The 20,669-nt window shown below is 42.9% G+C and overlaps 1 protein-coding gene across 1 annotated transcript in view; it reads left to right on the top strand.

Moving 5' to 3' along the window:
- Window positions 1-17,036, top strand: part of ptk7b (protein tyrosine kinase 7b) — a 144,296-nt gene extending 127,260 nt beyond the window's left edge. Inside the window, exons 16-20 of the mRNA XM_078398946.1 lie at window positions 1,805-2,037; window positions 4,033-4,113; window positions 7,806-7,957; window positions 9,936-10,114; window positions 15,908-17,036. Of these exons, the coding sequence (XP_078255072.1) occupies window positions 1,805-2,037; window positions 4,033-4,113; window positions 7,806-7,957; window positions 9,936-10,114; window positions 15,908-16,068 (806 nt within the window). The 3' untranslated portion in view covers window positions 16,069-17,036. The remainder of the gene's footprint in view (window positions 1-1,804; window positions 2,038-4,032; window positions 4,114-7,805; window positions 7,958-9,935; window positions 10,115-15,907) is intronic.
- Window positions 17,037-20,669: the final 3,633 nt, after the last annotated feature.

Genomic DNA, 20,669 nt, shown 5'->3' with positions numbered 1-20,669 from the left:
GCAAGCAGTAATCCATATGCGGCCTAACGAAAGTCATAAAAAGCTGCATCATGACTTCCTGACTCTTATACTCAATGCCCCGACTGATGAAAGCAACCATACCATGTGCTTTCTTTGCTACTCGTCCTTCCATCACAACCCTCTGCTTTCAATCAGTAAGACAGTTCAGAATCCCTACAACCATGTATCTTAATCTTCTGGATCAACCTACCATGGAGGACTTTATCAAATGCCATACGAAAATCCAGGTAGACAACATCCATCGCCCTAACCTCATCAGCGAACTTAAAAGATCAAGTTGGCATTGTACTTGGCCATACAATCATGGGTGTACAGGGAATAGAGCAAGAGACTGAGCACACAATCCTGAGGGGCACCAGGGTTGAGGGTCTGGCTGGAGGAAATGTTATGATCTATTATAAGTGACTGAGGTTTGTTGGCCATGAAGTCCAGAAGCATGTTGCAAATGGAGGCCTTAAAGTCAAGGTCCAAAGGTTCAGGGTTGTGCTGATTAGGTATTATAATTTTGGAGTCTGAGCTGTAATCCATGAACAGCATCCTATTCTTATTATCAACACGATCCAGAGCTGAATCTATTGCAAGTGAGACGGTGCCCTCGGTAGATCTTTTTTCCCTTTACATGAATTACAGAGGGTTTAGATTGTCCAAAAGACTGACGCTGATGTGGGCAATTACCCACTATGGATGCCTGGCAGCTGCCTTAAAATTCTGTGAGGGAGAGAAGATGCGAGGTGGAACTTTAAATTCACATAGCATTATTTGTCAATAGTCAATAGTCAATAGTCAATAGTCGTTTATTTGTCACATACACATAAATGTGTAGTGAAATGAAACATTACCCGCAGTTGAAACACTAAGACCAATAAGAATAATCAATAAAAATGCAATAACAAATACAATCATACACTAACACAATTTTTTTGTGTCTAACTGATTAGTTTTTGGCATCATTAGTTGTGGGGCTTCAAACCAACCTGCACTTTTAAGCCAATGAGTCTCAACTATTTCTTGTGCAAGACATCTTTGCATTTGAACGTCAAATACTGTTTGTACAAACTTAAAAGAATGCCATTTGAGCATGAAATCAACAAGCTGTTTGTGTTTATTTAAAAAATAGATAGTTTAGTGATGAAGAATTTAAAAAATAGTACAGCCCACTGCCCGCAGTGTTGATGGGTATTTCATGCAATAGTGCAGAACATTACAAACCAGGAAAGTTGCAGGTTCCATCCTGTAGGCTGCTGAGTTTGCTTCACATTATGGCAAGGATTGAAATCAGATGCAGTTGATTTCAAGAGTCAGAGAGAATGAGGCAGGATCATGTTTCTATCTATTATTCAATCATAAACATGTGCATGAACATCACGTGAGGCATAATCTGTCACAGCTGTGATGCCTGTTAGGGCCAGGAACATTAGGTAGTGGGGCCATTAATCCTCTGCACATGTATCAAGCTTGAATGAATATGTCAGGGGAAAGGAGTGAGTGAAGGTTGCCTTCAGGACATATCTGGCTTACAATTCTTTCTCCAAAATAAACACTCCCACCAGATTTACTCAATGTCCAGGAATCTGTTGCTGCATGGTCTATCTCAATAGAGCCCTCTACAAGGTATGTTGTTCGTGGCTTAATGAGTTTAACTCCTATACATGCAGAACGTGGAACATTATTTAGTTTTGAGCAAATATTCCAACAAAAAATCAAGGATTCCACTCACTGTATGGTGCTTTCGTTTTAAGCTGCGGACCGTTTTAAAGTTTGGGTTTCATGTTTATAAATGCAGGAAAAGGAGAGTATGGCGAGGTTTTCTTAGCCAAAGCCAAAGGGATTGACAAAAGTGAGCCAGAGACGGTTGTCCTGGTGAAGAGCCTGACCACACGGGATGAGCAGCTGCAGCTGGAGTTTCGGCGAGAGTTTGAGATGTTCAGTAAAATGAATCACAGCCATGTGGTGAGACTTCTGGGCCTGTGCCGGGAAGTGGAACCACAATATATGATAACGGAATATGTGGACCTGGTAAGTAAGAGACCAGAGTGGAAGCTTTTCTACTAAACTGTTAGTTATCTCTATGAATAGCCTAAATGTGAATTTAAAAGTCTTAATCTCACACATTTTGTCAATCATCGTTATAACTGCCTAATCGGCCTGTACATTGTGAACTTGTAAGTCTGTACTTACTTTTATTCAAACTGATGATTCAGACGTGGAACATTCAGAAGGTTTATTAGATCAAGGTTCATTAGCGACAAATTTAAACTAACACATGAGTGCTCTATTGAGGGACAGCTATTTCATCCTTTGATAGAATCTTTGAAGCTGAGGTACTATCTCCTTCCAGCTTAACCTGAAAGAACCCATGACATTTTGCAAAGAAGATCAAGGGAGCTTAATGAGTGTCCTGGTCAATGATTATTCCTCTGATTAAACCAAAATCTAGTCAATTATTTCATTTGTGGGACATTATTCCCTGCATTACAAACACTAACATTTGCAGATGCATCAACTGATGAATCACCTTGGGTTGTGGAAGATTAGGAAATATTTGCAATAATGTGATAGAGTTCTGTCTGTTGTGAAAGTCCCATTAAACTTTGTCTCCCTCAACAATCTGGCAGTACAGTACGTTACTGTAATAACTAGAAACTCAAAAATTCCATCATTTTCATTGAAGCTCTAGTTCACATACTCGCTCAAATAATCTTCTCCTGTTAAAAGCCCAGTAATGAGAAGATGCTTCATATCAAGTATCACAATCTAAAGTATGTACTTGCATCTCTTCACAAAGCCACTTCTGTTTCCTGCACTGCCACTAGTTTGTAATCGGGGGAGGAGATTTGGACTTCATCTTCTAAAGATTAGTCTCCATTATAGATCAGCCATGGTTGAATGGCGGAATAGACTTGATGGGCTGAATGGCCTAATTCTGCTCCTATCACTTATGACCTTCAGCAGAGGCCGCTAAGATCCAATCGTTTTCCAGGATTAAACCAGAGACTAAGTTGAGAATAACGCCAGGCCCTGATTCTGCAGTGTCTCCTTTTTGGCAAGCTACCAAACTTTCATTATCTTCAGTATCCTTGGGCTCTGCAGCCATGAGCACCTTTATATCAGTCAAAGTAATTCAGGATCCTGTAGATAATATTATTACATAAGGATGACACAACTGGTGGAGCTGCTGCCTCAAAGCGCTAGAGACCTGGATTCGATCCTAACCTTGTGCGCTGTCTGTGTGGAGTTTATACATTCTCCTTTGACCTCATGGGTTTCCTCTGGGTGCTCCGGTTTCCTCCCACACCCCAAAGACATGTGGGTTTGTAGGTTAATTGGTCTCTGTAAATTACCTCTTGTGTGGATGAAAAAGTGGGATAATGTAAAACCAATGTGAACTTGGTTGGCGTGGATACATTGTCTGTTTCCAACTAAACATGGACCAAGTCCTGCCCTCTCATTGCTCTTTATTTAATTGCTATAATAGCTTCCTTGCAGGAATACGCCATTACCTGTGCCACCAGACTCTGGTCTCGTGCTGTTCTCTCCACCCTCACCTCCTCCTTCAGCTACCTTTTCTTGCTGGTCCTCCACCCGTACTTCCTCCCTGGCTGTGCAGCTATCCTTTCCTTGCTGTCCCCTATTTCTCCTACCCTCCCACCTCTAATGTTCTTCCATTTTGAGGTTCCCTCTGCATCTTTCCTTGTTTCACATACCAACTTCCCAGCACTTCCTAATTCCTTTTCCAAAATAAACTCGCTGTGTGCCTAGAAGTGCATTATGTATTTTTGTGCTTGAAGTAGACACGGTGTAAACAGCCCCAGCATGGACTCGTCGTTCAAATAGCTTCCTCCTCTGCCATGCATTTCCTTAATGTAAAGCTGTGGGGTGTATGTATCTGTGATGGAGGGGCTGGCCAGATAGTGGGCTGCAACCTCCCCTGGTTTGACTGGAGTTGGCTCTGCCCAGCCCTCCCCCACCACCAGTCTGCTGCACACTCTAACTTCCTCACTTTCTTTCCAGGGAGACCTCAAACAGTTCCTGTGCATTATGAAGGGCAAAGAAGAGAAGACCAAGTCACAGCCATTAAATCTGAAACAGAAGGTAAGGGAACAAGAACTTGTAGTTGTGACTTTTAAATCAGTTGAAATATTTGCTACAAAGTTAGTTTCTGCAATAAGAATTCAGCCATTGGAAGTGTTAAATTTTCACATGGGCATGTATCAACTTGACAATGCTCTTCCAAAACTTGAAACAAAACCAAGAGGTTACCATTTTGTGTGTATCTAAACTTCTGTGTAACTTGCCCAGATGTACTGTGTCCCCATGGGCATTCTCTGAGCTTACTGAATAATTCTGACTGAATATTTTCACCCCCTGTTCTGATGACCATGTTCTCTGGTGTTGTCCTGTGGCCTTCTAGGTCTTACCCAAACTTGGAGAGTTTGGTGACTATCTGACTATGGAAAGCGCCCCAGTGAAGCTCTGTCTTGTATTCTGTACCTGCATGGATGTTCTTTCCAGTCGGCATTCAGGCAGCTGTCACAAATGCAATCTTTGGCTATTTTGTTTGGCTGTTTTGTGGATGTTGTCTATATGGACTTCAGTAAGGCATTTGACAAGGTTCCACATGGAAGGTTGATTAAGAAGGTTAAATCGTTGGGTATTAATAGTGAGGTTGCAAGATGGATTCAACAATGGCTGAATGGGAGATACCAGAGGGTAACGGTTGACAATTGTATGTCAGGTTGGAGGCCAGTGTCTAGTGGAGTGCCCCAAGGATCTGTGTTGGGTCCACTGTTGTTTGTCATTTACATTAATGATCTGGATGATGGTGTGGCAAATTGGATTAGTAAATATGCAGATGATACTAAGATAGGTGGAGTAGTTGATAGTGAGGTAGATTTTCAAAGTCTACAGAGAGACTTGGGCCTTTTGGAAGGGTGGGCTGAAAGATGGCAGATGGATTTTAATGCTGATAAGTGTGAGGTGCTGCATTTTGGTAGGACAAATCAAAATAGGACGTACAGGGTAAATGGTAGGGAATTGAGGAATGCAGTAGAACAGAGGGATCTGGGAATAACTGTGCATTGTTCCCTGAAGGTGGAATCTCATGTGGATAGGGTGGTGAAGAAGGCGTTTGGTATGCTTGCCTTTATAAATCAGAGCATCGAGTATAGAAGTTGGGATGTAATGTTGAAATTGTACAGGGCATTGGTGAGGCCGAATCTGGAGTATGGTGTGCAGTTCTGGTCGCCAAATTATAGGAAGGATGTCGACAAAATGGAGAGGGTACAGAGGAGATTTACTAGAATGTTGCCTGGGTTTCAGCACTTAGGCTACAGAGAGAGGTTGAACAGGTTGGGTCTTTATTCTTTGGAGCGTAGAAGGTTGAGGGGGGACTTGATAGAGGTTTTTAAAATTTTGAGAGGGACGGACAGAGTTGACGTGGGTAGGCTTTTCCCTTTGAGAGTGGGGAAGATTCGAACAAGGGGACATAGCTTCAGAATTGAGGGACAAAGGTTTAGGGGTAACATGAGGGGGAACTTCTTTACTCAGAGGGTTGTGGCTGTATGGAATGGGCTTCCGCTGGAAGTGGTGGAGGCTGGCTCGATTTTATTATTTAAGAGTAAATTGGATAGGTATATGGATAAGAGGGGATTAGAGGGTTATGGTCTGAGTGCAGGTAGATGAGACTAGGTCAGGGAGAATGGTCGGCGTGGACTGGTAGGGCCGGACAGGCCTGTTTCCATGCTGTAGTTGTTATATGTTATATGTTATATGTTAGCCATTTATTCAAATGATTTGCTTGCAAATGTACCAGAAGGCGTATGGTATTTTTCCTCCATTGGTTGGGGCATTGAGTATAAGAGTCAGGAATGATGCAGCTCTAAGTCTTTGGTTAAGCTGCATTTGGGGTAGTGTGTGCAGTTCAGGACGCCCCATTACAGGAAGGATGTGGAGGCTTTGAAGAGGGTTGCAGACGAGGTTTTCAAGAATGTTGCCTGGATTAGGAGGTATTAGCTACAAGGAGAAGTTGGACAAATGGATTGCTTTCTCTGGAATGTCATCGCTTGAGGGGAGACCTGATGGAAGTGTATAAAATTATAGGAGGCATAGATAGGGTAGACTGTCAGTACCTTTTTTCCCCAGAGGGAAAATGTCAAAGACAAGAGGGCATAGCTTTGAGGTTTGGGGGGCAAAGTTTAAAGGAGAAGTGCAGGGCGTTTTTTGTTATACAGAGGATGGTGAGTGCCTGGATTGCATTGCCGGGGGGGTGGGGGGGGTGTTGGAGGCAGATATGATGGTGACATTTAAGAGGCTTTTAGATAGGCAAATGCATATGCAGGGAATGGAGGGGTATGGATCATGTGCAGGCAAATTAGATTATTTTATCATGACCGTGTTCGGCATTGTGGGCCGAATGGCCTGTTCCGGTACTTTTTTGTTCGAAGACACTAAAATAGATATCATAGGCAGTGAAGATCATCATAAAATAACTGTTCCCTCCAGAGATGCTGTTTTTATACAAACACAGTCTCTTCAGTGTTGATTAGGAATATACTTTAACCCTGCTAATTGAAAAAAATATTATGAAATTATACCCTGCTGTAATAAAATAATTTTGAAATACGTTTCTGTGCACTTTGCTAAATATGATCTGCTCTGTTCATAATGATCACGATCAGGAATAGTTCACATGACCCTGCAAAGCTTACTCCACCATTCAATAAGAATACAGCTCATCCATAACCTTCAATTTGCTCCATAGTGCAAAAATCTGTCACTTAGCTTTAAATATATTCAGTGGTTTGGTAAGTCTCTGGGATAGAGGGTTCCAAAGATTCATGATCCAGTGAAAGAAGTTCCATTACATCTTTGCCTTAAACTCCCGATTTTGAAATTGTGCCCCTTATTTAGATTACCCTTCTGCCCCTTGGAAAGCATCTTCTACCATCCACCTTATTGAGCTTCTTTTGGAATCTTCTATTTTTGTAGAAGATAACTTTTTAGTCTTCTAGATGAAGATAAAGGTGAGGAGGAATTTATGTTCTGAGGGTTGTGAATCTTTGGAATTTTCTACTTCGGAGAGCTGTAGAGGCGGTGTTGTTGAACATATTCAAGGTGGAAATTAACAGGCATTTAAACTAAAAAGGATATAAATGTTTGGCGAGACTGTGGAAAAGCTGTGATCTGACTGAATGACGGAGCAGCCGACTAGCCTCATCTTGCTCTGGTTAAGTTCTTGTGTTCTCCTTATTTTTTTACTCTTTGATCAAGCTTTTAGTCACTTTTCCAAGCATCTTACTCTTGTGCACTATTGGATGAATGCTTTTCATGTTAAAAATGTTAAATTGTACCATTGGACCATTTTTGCAAATGTTTACCTTAACATTCATTCCATTTGGTCCCAAGTAATGTGGAATCTTGGTAACCCTTTTGACCCATGGAACATAAGACATAGGAACAAATTAGGCCATTCAGCCCATCAAGTCTACTACGCCATTCAGTTATAGTTAATCTATTTTTCACCTTAACCCCGTTCCCCTGCCTTCTCCCTGTAACCTTTGACACCTTTCCTAATCAAGAATCTATCAATCTCCGCTTTAGAAATACCCAATGTCTGGCCTCCACAGCCGTCTGTGGCAATGAATCCCACAGATTCACCACCAGGAGTACAGAGACCAACTAGAATCAAGTGGATCTGCATTGCCAGAGATCCAGCCTTTGATCTCCCAGTGTATATGATCCATTTGCACACCATATCTTCTCATTTAGGTACTTTTCTTTTCCAGGTAGACATTTGCACGCAGGTGGCGCAGGGAATGGAATATCTGTCAAACCATCGTTTTGTACACAAGGACTTGGCTGCCCGAAACTGCCTGATCAGTGCCCAGAGACAGGTTAAAGTGGCAGCACTTGGCCTGAGTAAAGATGTATACAACAGGTAGGTGAAATGACTCTTGCAGGTGATGGGGTTCAGTCAAACATATAACTTATTCTTTGTCTGAAGAAGGGTCTCGACCCGAACATCACCCATTCTTTCTATCCAGAGATGCTGCCTGTCGAGCTGAGTTACTCCAGCATTTTGTGACTATCTTCGGTGTAAACCAGCATCTGCAATTCCTTCCTACATATAACTTATTAGACTAGGTTAAAACATAACTTTAGAATCAGCACCTTGTAGGACAAAAATCCTCTGGAACAGACATTAACATTAGGAGTTGCAAAGGTCCAACAATCTTCTGCGATCACCAAAAAACACAGCTATACCAAGGCAAATTAGACTGGCCAATTGCAAAAACTGGAGCTGATCTCTATTTTTAGTCATATACGAAAGGTTATTGTCCCAAATCTGTGGGTTTGAATTGTTCCTGAGGAAAGTGGACAAGCCTGGCATCTATTGGCCATCCCAGGTTTACCCGAGGGCATTTTCAATTCTCTTTTGCTTATGAGATCATGCAATTCAAGCTATTTGCAAGATCAGCAAAGTATGTGTGTCCAAGTCATCACGGTAAGCAACAGCGAAGGATGACTCTTACCGCATTCATGTATTTAGCCCCTGGGTCGTAGATGTGCTGGTGTCTACACACCATGAGAATTGTTTTTGTCTTCTCTGTTCAGTTGTTCAGGATTCAAAGGGCTTCCTGATGGAAACAATATTTCTCAAGATTTGGAGAATGTTTGTAGGCTTTGACCCAACTAGGGTGCAGAGTGATCATTCAAAAGTTTTTTTTGTATGTTGTTATTTGAAGAAGGCCATTTGTTTTTCCAAGTTATGTGGTAGATTATTTCCTTTCTCTAAACAGGGATAAATCCCCCTGTTTACTCGCAGCTCCAGTCAAATATAAGTTTCACTGCTGTGTACAATCTGGGTTGTGTGCTCCTGGAGTGGGATTTGAACTAACCCTCCCAGAGGCAAAAGCATGGCCACCAAGCCAAGCATATATGCTTATCTATCGATATCTGCTGTGGCACCTTCAAGTGCACGAGCCTTGTCACGTTTTTCATCATGTTGATAATGAAATTGCACTGGTAGCTAACTTCTATCTATCAGCACATGTTCCTATGACATATTACTTGTATATCCTAGTCCTGGGAGCACTAATGATGTCATCTTACTGACATTGGACTTGATAGCTTTGTTACCCATGGAGAGAGGTTGATTGTGCAGTGTTAAATCTGTGTGTTTGATCCCTGCATTCCACCAGAGGGCACCAACAGGCAAACTGACAACAGAATATGAAGGAAACATTTGCTGCAACAGGTTTGCTGCTCATCCTGTATCCCTTTTGGGAGAAAGCTTACTTCAGAGAACATCTCAACAAAATCTGCAGACTTATTAAACACAAGTAGTAAGCTGCAGAAGGTTCCATGCTACATTTCAGAGCAGCGGAAGTGTTAGTGGAACGGTGGAAGAATAAACTAAACTAAACTAAGTTCACCGTGGCCAATGTTACTAAAATAAAATGGGGTGTGCTGGAAATTCAGCAGGCCAGACAGGGTCCCTGGAGAGAAATGGAGCAAAGGCCTGAGGTTGATGATCTATCATGACCTGAAACGTTAACTCTGTTTTTCTTTCCACAGATGCTACCTGATGACTGAGTATTTCCAGAATTTTCTGTTTTTATTTTAGATTGTTTAGTTCACTCGCACTTGTTTTCCAAGAATGCCATTTTGAGAAACAGTCATTGACCTGAAGCATTAACAGTTTCTCTCCATAGATGCTTCCTGCAATGCTCTATTTCCAGCATTCTATATTTCTTGGCTTTTGGATTATTCTCTCAACTAACATTACCACAAAGCCATTAAACGTGATTTATCTCAAGCTTGCGTGTTTAGGTAACCAGCCACGTCATGAATCTGTGTGTGCTAACTTTTGCTGTTTAGGCACTTCAAAATTATTTCTGCCTTTTGTCCACCAGTGAATACTACCACTTCCGCCAAGCATGGATTCCACTGCGCTGGATGCCAGCTGAAGCCATATTTGAGGATGACTTCTCCACAAAATCGGACGTATGGTCCTATGGTGTCCTGATGTGGGAAGTCTTCTCACAGGGAGAGTTGCCTTTTTCTAATCGCAGTGACGATGAAGTATTAACAGGTATTGCAGTCAGTTTTTTCTTTGGTCTTCCCAGCTTGCACAACTACTCGGGGCCATCATGGCCGTTACTTGAGGAGAGTTGAGGCAGAAGTGTAGTGTGATACAGCTATCTAGTGTTTTCAGCTCCCAGGAGCTGTGCAAATGCGATCCTTAAATCTGTTTCCTTTGGGCTTGTTGTCTTCTGTTTCCCTAGCTTACATTTCATGGACCTATATTTTTTTGGAAAGGTTTAATAGTATTGGGTTAATCCTGCATAAATCTTAAATAAAACCAGAAACGCCAAGTAACTTGATGTGAATGCAGATTAATGAGAAACTTGGATTTAAACCATAAATAACATCTGATTAAACTTGTATTTGGCAGTAACCCATAAATACCAGCAAGACTCAGAGAGCTGGGGAAGTGAATCTGACTGACATTCAATGAGAAGTCTACAAATTCTGTTCCAATATTAAATTTTAACCGATGACAAGAATTAACTTGCATTGAGGTGGCACCCTGACAAATTTGCAGCACGCTCCGCAGTGAAGAACTGTCAACTTGCTTTTCAATTACCGTCAATGATGCAGAATAACATTGTTGTTCAAGCAGTGAGGTTCCTCAAAAAAAGGAATGACCTGGTTGATTTTATATCTGATGATGCTAAAAAGTTGAACGTTGGACAGGACATCAGGAGGAGAGTAAGGTTGTTATCCAGAGGAGCTGATAGTCTGAGGGCTTAACCTGAACTGGCCAATTCTCATGAGGAGAGATAACCAGGGGAGCATGGACAAAAACTGGTTGAATGTGAGTGCTTAGAAGGGGAAAATATGTCGTTCATTCCTTGCTGACGTGTGAAGTTTGCAGATGCAGATGTGGGTGCCTCTGTTTCTCTCTCTGTCACTTTGGTAGTTTTCCTTGGCATTTCTTAGAGTTTCATGAAAATTGAATCCACCTCCATCTGCCTAGGACTTGTGCATTGGAACCCATCAACACAACTTCATAGTACCTAGACACAGCACAGGGCAGCAGTTCCACCCACGCAGCCTTTCCAGGGATGGGCCCTGGAGTTAGGGGCTGTGCCACAGATGGGAACAAGAGGTGGGGAGGGTTTAGTTAGCGTTGGGAGTAGGCAAGTGGCAGACGTTTTGTGGACAGCAGCTGAAGAGTTGAAGAAGGCTTGATTGAGAGGAGAGTGGAATCAAGAGGGAAGGAGTTGTGGGGGGGAGACAAGTGAAGGAAGAGGTGGTGAAACTGAGGATGGGGACATGAAAGAGAGAGAGCATGGTGTGAATGAGAAGGTTGAGGAAAGATTTGTAGGCAAGATATTCAAGTCTATACCTGTATCAGGAATGAGGAAGTACTCACAATGTCAGAGGACATTAAGGTGGCTAAATCCAGAACGCTTGACGGAATCTATCCTAGGATGCTAAGGGAAGCAACGGAGGAAATTGCTGAGGCTCTGATGGAAATGTTTCCATCACAGATGTGATACCAGAAGACTAGAGGATAGCTAATGTTTTCCTTGGCTTCACATTTCACACTTTTATCCTTACCTCACATTTTTTATCATTTCATCTCTGGCCTTTGTCCAACCATCTGCCAATCAAAACTCCTCCTCACCTGCACCCACCTGTCGTTTGCCAGACTTTGTCCCTTCCCCACCACACTTTCAGCTTTCTGACCCCCTTGACAATCAGTGTGAATTCCCAATCCAAATGTCCCGATCCGCAACATCAACTATCCAGGTTCTCTAAAGATGTTGCCTGGCCCTATGAGTTATTCTCGCACTTTGTGTTTTTTACAGTTGTCTCCTTGTTAAAAAGTGCAAGAGAGACAAGCCAGAAAACGACAGGTCACAGGTCACCAGTAGTGAAGGTTTGGAGAAGATTAGGGAGGACAGAAGGGATTTACCAAAATAACTTCAGATAGTCCCTGCTTTCCCTTTCTATCCCCGACCCGAAACATCACCCATTCCTTCTCTCCCGAGATGCTGCCTGACCCACTGAGTTACTCCAGCATTTTGTGTCCACCAAAATGATGCCTGGGCTAGAGGGTATTAGCTTTATGGAGAGGCTGGACAAACCTTGTCTTCTTTGGAATGTTGGAGATTGAGGGGAGCTTGATAGAATGGTATAAATCCATGAGGGGCATAGATAGGGAAGATGGTCAGAACCCTTTTTCCAGGCTGGAAATGTCAAAGCTACAGGGCATAACTTTAAAGTGAGAGGTTCAAAGTTCGTGATGTTCGGGGCTAGGTTTTTGTTGCACAGTGATTGGTGTCTGGAATGCGATGTCAGAGGTGGTGGTGGAGACAGATAGAATACTGTCATTTAAGAGGTTTTCAGCGAGGCACATGGAATGGAGGGATATAAATCCCGTGCCGGCAGAGGAGATTAGTTTAACTTGGCATCATGTTCTGTATGGACATTGAGGGCCAAAGAGCCTGTTCCCATGCTGTACTGTTCTATGTTCTGGACAATGCAGGTAATGAAATTGTGCTTCGATGCCAGTGCTTCACGTGTGTTGACTTTCCTGATGCCAAGATGATCTCTTCTCTAATATATTTGTACACTGCAGGTATTAAAATGAACTGAGCTGCAATTGAATTCTGGTCCCAACTGCAAAGTAACTGGACTTTTTTTGTTCAGGCTTAACTGAAAAATCATCCCAGAGTAGCTGGTTAGAAATGTTTATTTCCATACACCCATTAAAGTGGCCTATGTATTTTATAATAAGCATTCATTTTACAATTAGAACATGGCATTCAGAATTCCGATTTTACTAACCTGCATTCATGTTTGTTTGCAACATGACTGAAATACCGAGGTGGAGGGACAGCATTCAGAATGGTGAAAGTGCAAACAGTAGTGGGCGGTGTTTAATGTGCAATTATTCTTATTGTCTGTATAGCGACAATTTATTATAAAAGCTTGAAAGTCAGACATGGACCTGGTTTTCTTTTAAGTAATTGAAAATAAGCAATGTTGTCAAATAGTAATAGCAGGAATACTGGGCTCTGGGCTTTTATTCTAACTCAGTTTGAATGTGCAAACGTGCCATCTCGTGCTCCTGCGCCATATAATTGAGGGAAAGTCAATAATCAAACTTCTTGTCTGCTTGGCTAACTCCTCTGGGGGAGCTCCAGTAATGCCACACTGCCAGATGTGGAGGGTACAGAGCATCATGCTGTGGATGTGTGATGTAAAAAACATCATCATGTTTTGGTCTATCGTCCCAGTGTCTTAATGAATACTGCCCAGTGGCTCTAACATCCACCAGAATGAAATGCTTCGAGAGGCTGGTCATGACGCACATTAGCTCCAGCCTTGCAAGCAGTTTTAATCCACTGAAGTTTGCCCACCATTGCAACTGATCCATGGCAGATGCAATCTCCCTGACTGACAAAGCATCCTCCACAATAATGCTCAACACCGGTGCTCTGCAAGGAGGCTTTTTCATCACTTTACTATATTCTATATGCACTCATGACTGTGTAGTCAAATTCTGTTCTAACTCCATCTACAAGTTTACAGATGACACAACTTTGGTGGGCCAGATCTCAAACAATGTTGAGACAGAGTAGAGGAAGGACTCCTACCAATTTGTACAGATGCACCATAGAAAGCATCCTATCCGGTTGCATTACAGCTTGGTTCGGCAATAACTCTTCCCACATACCTCCAGATTCAGTAACAGGTTCTCCTCCGCTGCTATCAGACCAAACAGTCCTGGGTAGGTTATCAAACCTATTACTACTAAGTTGTAGTCCTGATCTTCCAATCTATTTCATTGCGTATGTTGAACTTTTTCCTCCGTAACGCTAAAATACTGTAAATTTAAGTTCTGCACCAGGGTATTTTTTTAATTTGCACTATGAATTGTACATGTGTGTATAGCTTGGCTATACATGTATAGTTCAGTATAGAGATATCCCGTGGAAATAGTCTCTTGGGCCCATTGACTCCGCGCCAACCAATGATCACCCGTACACTAATTCTATCCTACACACTAGGGACACGTTTTACAGAAACCAATTAACCTTTAAACCTATATGTGTTTGGAATGTAGGAGGAAACCAGATCACCTGGAGGAAATCCATGTGATCACAGGGAGAATGTACAAACTCCATACAGACATCACCTGTAGTCAGGATCGAACCGGGTCTGTATGGATGCAACTCTACTGCTGCTCCACTGTGAGACCCCTTGGTATGATTTGATTTGACTGGATAGCACGTAATCAAATCTTTTCACTATATCCTAGTGCACATGACAATGATAAACCAATACCAGCACTGACAAATAGGTGTCCACGTACTGTTTCAAGGCTGTCTTCGCAGGCAGGATATGCCAAGTGGGACAAAGCAAGGTGACATGCTGAAGCAGATGCAACCTCTGCCCATTGATGAGTCGGGGAATTTTTCTCCACTTGTGAAGCTGTTATCTCGCTATCTTTACCATGACTGTTGGGAGAGGTTGTTGCTGGGGGTCAGACTTCCAGACTAATAAGTTGAAGTTAACTAGGTTCATGCTGCTATTGGGGAAAACGTCATATCACTGGTCCACACCAAGACCACACAGAGTGATTTGATAACAATTTGGTTTTGGTTTATTATTATCATGTACCAGGACACAGAGAAAAACTTTTTGACCATGTGCTATCCAGTCAAGTTGTTCAAGGTCAAGGTTTCAAGGTCAGTTTATTGTCACATGTACCAATTAACGTAAGTGAAATTCAAATTACCATACAGCCATACTAAACAAAAAAGCGACAAGACACACACCTACATAAAAGTTAACATAAACATCCACCACAGCGGATTCCGCACGTTCCTCATTGTGATGGAACGCAATAAAGTCCAATCTCCTTCCTCTTTTTATTCTCCCGCAGTCGGGGCGATTGAAGCTCCTGCAGCCGGCGGTCGAAACCCCCGCGTTGGGGCGGCCGAAGCTCCCGCGTCGGGGCGGCTGAAGCTCCTGCTGCTTGGAGTTCCCGAAGTTGGTCTCTAACCAGAAACCACGAGCCCCACGATGTTAAAGTCAGCAGGCTCCCGCGGTTGGAGCCCCAAAGTCGATCCCCGACAGGGATCGCGAGCTCTGTGAGTTTAAGTCCATAGGCTCCCCCCGTTGGAGCTCTCAAATTTGGTCTCCAGCAAAGACCACCAACTCCTCGATGTTAGGCTGCAGTGTGGACGGAGATACGATATGGAAAAAAATCGCATCTCCGTCAAGGTAAGAGATTAGAAAAAGTTTCCCTCAACTCCTTCCCCCACCCCCCACATAAAACAAGCTAAAGAACACTAAACATTTAACAAATACAAACAAACAACAAAGAAGGAAGGGACAGACAGACTGTTGGCGAGGCAGCCATTGCTGGCGCCACTCGGTGGTTTTACATGAACAATCAAGCCGTACACGTACAACAGGTAGTAAAGAAAAAAATACTAATGTGCAGAATATAGTGTTATAGTGTTGCAGTTACAGAGAGAATGCAAATAAAAAAGTGCAAGCTGTGGGTAGGTTGGGAGATCAGAACTACAGCCTATCTAATGGGTGACCGTTCAGTAGTTTGATAACAGCGGGGAAGAAGCTGTTCCTGAATTATGTGGTGCGCGCTTTATAGCTTTTGTGTCTTCTGCCCAATGAAAGAGGGAAGAAGTGGGGGTGAACATGGTCCTTGATTATGTTGGTGGCTTTCCCGAGGCAGCGTGAAATGCTGATATTGGATGCTTACACTAAATGGTGGGTGGGGTGGGAGAAAAATGAGATTAAATGTCATTTGCAGATCATCTAAGGTTGTGCTGTTTTCCAGGTGTAAAGAACAGTGAAATTAAGCTCCCTGCACCTGATGGTTGCCCGTCCAAACTCCACAAACTGATGCAGCGCTGCTGGGCAGCCAGCCCCAAGGACCGCCCCTCCTTCAGCGAGGTTGCTAACACTCTTGGCGAAATTCCTGCGGACAGCAAAGTGTGAGGGGAATCACTGCCTGTTCCCTGAATTGTGTATCATGTACAGTGTTTCATGAGGAATGGACAAGCATCCCTTTGGGCTTGTCTGTTGGCTGTATATGCTATTTTATTGTAATGTTTTTTCTTTTTTTATTATTGTTAATTAAGACAAGGAAATGAGCATCTCAAATTCCAGGGTCCTTTTGCCTTAAGCTCAACACTACGTACAGACTGCCGTTTTCTTCTGGCCTCTGCTAACTTCGTGCAAGCATTCCTGCCATGGAGAATCTTAGTCTATCGGATACAGGTGCTTGGGATGACCACCTCCAAACCCAGCAGTCAAGCTCCGGTAGGCAGAGAACGGTAACAAGACAGACTTACAAGTGCATTGAATTACAGCAATAAGTATCAATTCACCCCACTGCCTCAGGTGGGAAGTGTAAAAATAGCACAATCATTGATCTTATAACCAGCAAGTTACTGGGCTGAATGAATTACATAATCAATCTATTTATTTCCAAAATGCAAGAACCGCGCACAATGGATCTTGGCTATCTAATCATGTTCAGAGAATAGGAGGGAGGAGCATGAACTGTGTAAGTGTTGGCTGTTTGCTGCAGGAGAAACCTTTCTATTTATTCTAGTAGGTTCTCGGTGATCTCATCTTTCTATCATGGTACAGTTTATTTGCCTTTTTTTTAAAGTTTATTTTATGTATGTTAACCTTTAAATGCATCTTTACAACCGAGAACACTATATCTAAAGCCAGTATTGAATTGGCATTAAATATAGGCAAGCATATACTGAACCAAGTGCCTGGTCAATGAAGGAATTTTTTTATCAACGTTTAGAACTTATGAAATGCAAGTTCCTGATTTTTTTACATATCTGTTCGTTAACCCTTTTTATATTAAGATTTTCATTTTTTTAAAGTGTGTAAAGAGATAAACCTTGGTTGAAATAGATTTTTTTAACTTGAATAACCTTTTTTTGCTCATATTTGGCTTTTGCATTTGGTTTCATAACCATAATTTTTAAATACTGCTGAAACAATAAAGTTGACAATTTTTGGTATTTGATTTTACTACTTAATACGGCTGCAGAATATCTAACATTTGTTCTTTGCAACTAAGCCTCTGCAGCATAGAAGGGGAATGAGAAAGGGCTTGTCGAACAATTGTCACTAAGAGAACCAAAACTAGGCCTTGCGCCCATGTGTGATACATGTGTCACTGGGAGGGGTGGGGCTGGGCAAGTTCCAGTGTGTGATACCTGTGTCACTGGGAGAATAGGAACAGGGCAAGGGGCAGTGTGCGATGTATGTATCACAGTGAGGGGAGGGTCTGGGCAAGCCCCTGTGTGTGATACATGTGTGACTGGACACAGTTGTGAGATGTGTGACTGAAGGAGGCCTCTCAGTGGATTGGTCCATCTCTATTCTATGACTCCAGTCGTTTGACTGGACTAGTTCTATACCCCACAACACTATAAGTGACAGGAACAGATTTAGGACATTTGGCCCATCAAGTCTGCTCCGTCATTCAATCATGGCTGATCTATCTCTCCCTCCTAACCCCATTCTCCTGCCTTCTCCCCATAATCCCTGGCACCCGTACTAATCAAGAATCTATCTCTGCCGTAAAAATATCCATTGATGGCCTCCACAGCCTTCTGTGGCAAAGAATTCCACAGATTCACCACCCTCTGACTAAAGAAATTCCTCCTCATCTCCTTCCTAAAGTTTCGTCCTTTAATTCTGAGGCTATGACCTCTAATCCTAGACTCTCCCACTAGTGGAAACATCCTCTCCACATCCACTCTATCCAAGCCTTTCACTATTCGGTAAGTTTCAATGAGGTCCCCCCTCATCCTTCTAAACTCCAGCGAGTACAGGCCCAGTGCTGTCAAATGCAAACCCACTCATTCCTGGGATCATTCTTATAAACCTCCTCTGGACCCGCTCCAGAGCCAGCACCTGAACCAACGCCTTATAGAGCCACAGCATTACACCCCTTTTTTTGTATTCTAGCCTTCTTGAAATAAATGCTAGTATCGCATTTGTCTTCCTTATACCGATTCGACTTGCAAATCAACTTTTTGGGAATCCTGCACCAGCGCTCCCAAGTCCCTTTGATTTCTGGATTCTCTCCCCATTGAGAAAATAATTTACGCCTTTATTCCTACTGCCAAAATGCATGACTCCACACTTTGCTACACAATATTTCTTCTGCCACTTCTCTGCACACTCTCTCAATCCTGACTTCTGCAGAGTCCCTGCTTTCTCTACACTACCTGCCCCTCCACCAATTTTCGTATCATCTGCAAACTTAGCCACAAAGCCTTTATTCCCCTCATCCAAATCATTAATATAACTATTAATCCAACTTCCCTGTGAAAGATTACGGTTGAACCAGACTGAATTTACTCACCAATATGTGGGGAGCCTTCCACTCTCAACTCTCATCACTTTGTATCTGTGGCCTCTGGCTGTCTTTAGTAACTCCATCCCAACGCTCCATGATTTAAAATTTACCTTAACTTTTCTGCTAGTTTTTAACCGTCTGTACTCTCGGAAAGAAACACAGCTGCTCCAGGTTCTCCACTGAACAAGCCCTTACAGTAACTCTTCTTCACTTTCACAGGGTCTTGACATTCATATGTGTAAGAAAGAAATGCAGATGCTGGTTTAAATTGAAGGTAGACACAAAATGCTGGAGTAACTCAGCAGGACAGGCAGCATCTCTGGAGGGAAGGAATGGGTGATGTTTCGGGTCAAGACCCTTCTGCAGACTAACCTCTTGACATTCATAAGCAGAGATGGCAATGGTCCAGCATCACCTTGCCTTTCTAAACTAATCTAAACCTGCATTAATAAAGCTTACAAAATAATGTTCTTGGAGGAAATGCCCCTCTATTCCTGGTCTCCTCTTCCATTAATGTGCCACCATTCACATTGCCTGCAACAGATTGCAGCGCTGATCTAATCCATCATGGGTTTGCTGTGACCTGCTGCTTCAGCTGTTCACACATGATGCAATAGACAATAGACAATAGGTGCAGGAGTAGGCCTCAGGATTGCAGTTGCTACGTTGACACAAAATTCACCCCATCTGTCTTCAGTGGCTAACCTCTTGTTCTGAGAATATACCCCTCTCGTTCTAGACCTGCTAATTTCAAGAAAATGCCTCATCAGTTTCCTTGTTAATGTCGCAGAATCATCTTCTCAGTGAGTCACGGGTAGTTTAACTCAATCTCTGATCAGAATTCCAAACAGGATCCCTCCAAGGCCCTATACACTCATGGCCTATTTATCCACTGACAAGGTGCACTGAGGCCAACAGAACAAATTGGCTCCTGCAGGTTTATCTCCTGGGCCAATGCATTCCAATGTTTGTCGTTACTATTTAAAAAGTGTGTTTTTATTCTTCCTAAGGAACTAACTGTACAGCATACCCACTTACAATAGACAATAGGTGCAGGAGTCGGCCATTCAGCCCTTCGACCCAGCACCACCATTCAATGTGATCATGGCTGATCATTCTCAATCAGTACCCCGTTCCTGCCTTCTCCCCATACCCCCGGACTCCTCTATCCTTAAGAGCTCTATCGAGCTCTATCTGGCTCTCTCTTGAATGCATTCAGAGAATTGGCCTCTACTGCCTTCTGAGGCAGAGAATTCCACAGATTTACAACTCTGACTGAAAAAGTTTTTCCTCATCTCCGTTCTAAATGGCCTACCCCTTATTCTTAAACTGCGGCCCCTGGTTCTGGGCTTCCCCAACATTGGGAACATGTTTCCTGCCTCGAACGTGTCCAACCCCTTAATAATCTTATATGTTTCGATAATATCCCCTCTCATCCATCTAAATTCTAGTGTATACAAGCCTAGTCGCTCCAGCCTTTCAACATACGACAGTCCCGCCATTCCGGGAATTAACCTAGTAAACCTACGCTGCACGCCCTCAATAGCAAGAATATCCTTCCTCAAATTTGGAGACCAAAACTGCACACAGTACTCGAGGTGTGGTCTCACTAGGGCCCTGTACGACTGCAGAAGGACCTCTTTGCTCCTATACTCAACTCCTCCTGTTGTTACACTTCTCTGCCTACCACTTTCATGTCCAGGCACTTAACCCATCTTTGTCCCTTTGCAGATTCTTCTCATCCTCCACAGTTCATTTTCTGACCAACCATTATATCATTAGCAGACCTAGATATATTACATCCAAGTCATTATTGCAAATTGTGAATGGCTGAGATCTTATTGCAGAAGGTGGTATCAAGCACTGATAATAATTCACTAACTTTAAATATCCCATTTATTCATACTTTTTTAATCATTAATCTATTCCTGAGTCTTATTTGATGCAACAGGATGGCCCTGCAGAGAGTAGTGCGTTCGGCAGAACGCACCATGGGCACTACACTCGTCCCCCTGCAGGACCTATACATCAGGAGGTGCAGATCCAGAGCAAGCAAGATCATGAGGGACCCCTGCCACCCCAGTAACGGACTGTTCCAGATGCTACGATCAGGCAAACGCCTCCGCTGTCACGCTGTGAAAACGGAGAGGATGAGACGGAGCTTCTTCCCACAGGCAATCAGGACTGTCAACTTTTATAACCC

This window comes from Rhinoraja longicauda, chromosome 5 (assembly GCF_053455715.1).
Source record: "Rhinoraja longicauda isolate Sanriku21f chromosome 5, sRhiLon1.1, whole genome shotgun sequence".
In the NCBI taxonomy this organism is placed as follows: Eukaryota; Metazoa; Chordata; class Chondrichthyes; order Rajiformes; family Arhynchobatidae; genus Rhinoraja; species Rhinoraja longicauda.
Note: the sequence above shows the minus strand (reverse complement) of the source record. Positions and strands in the feature narration are given on the sequence as shown.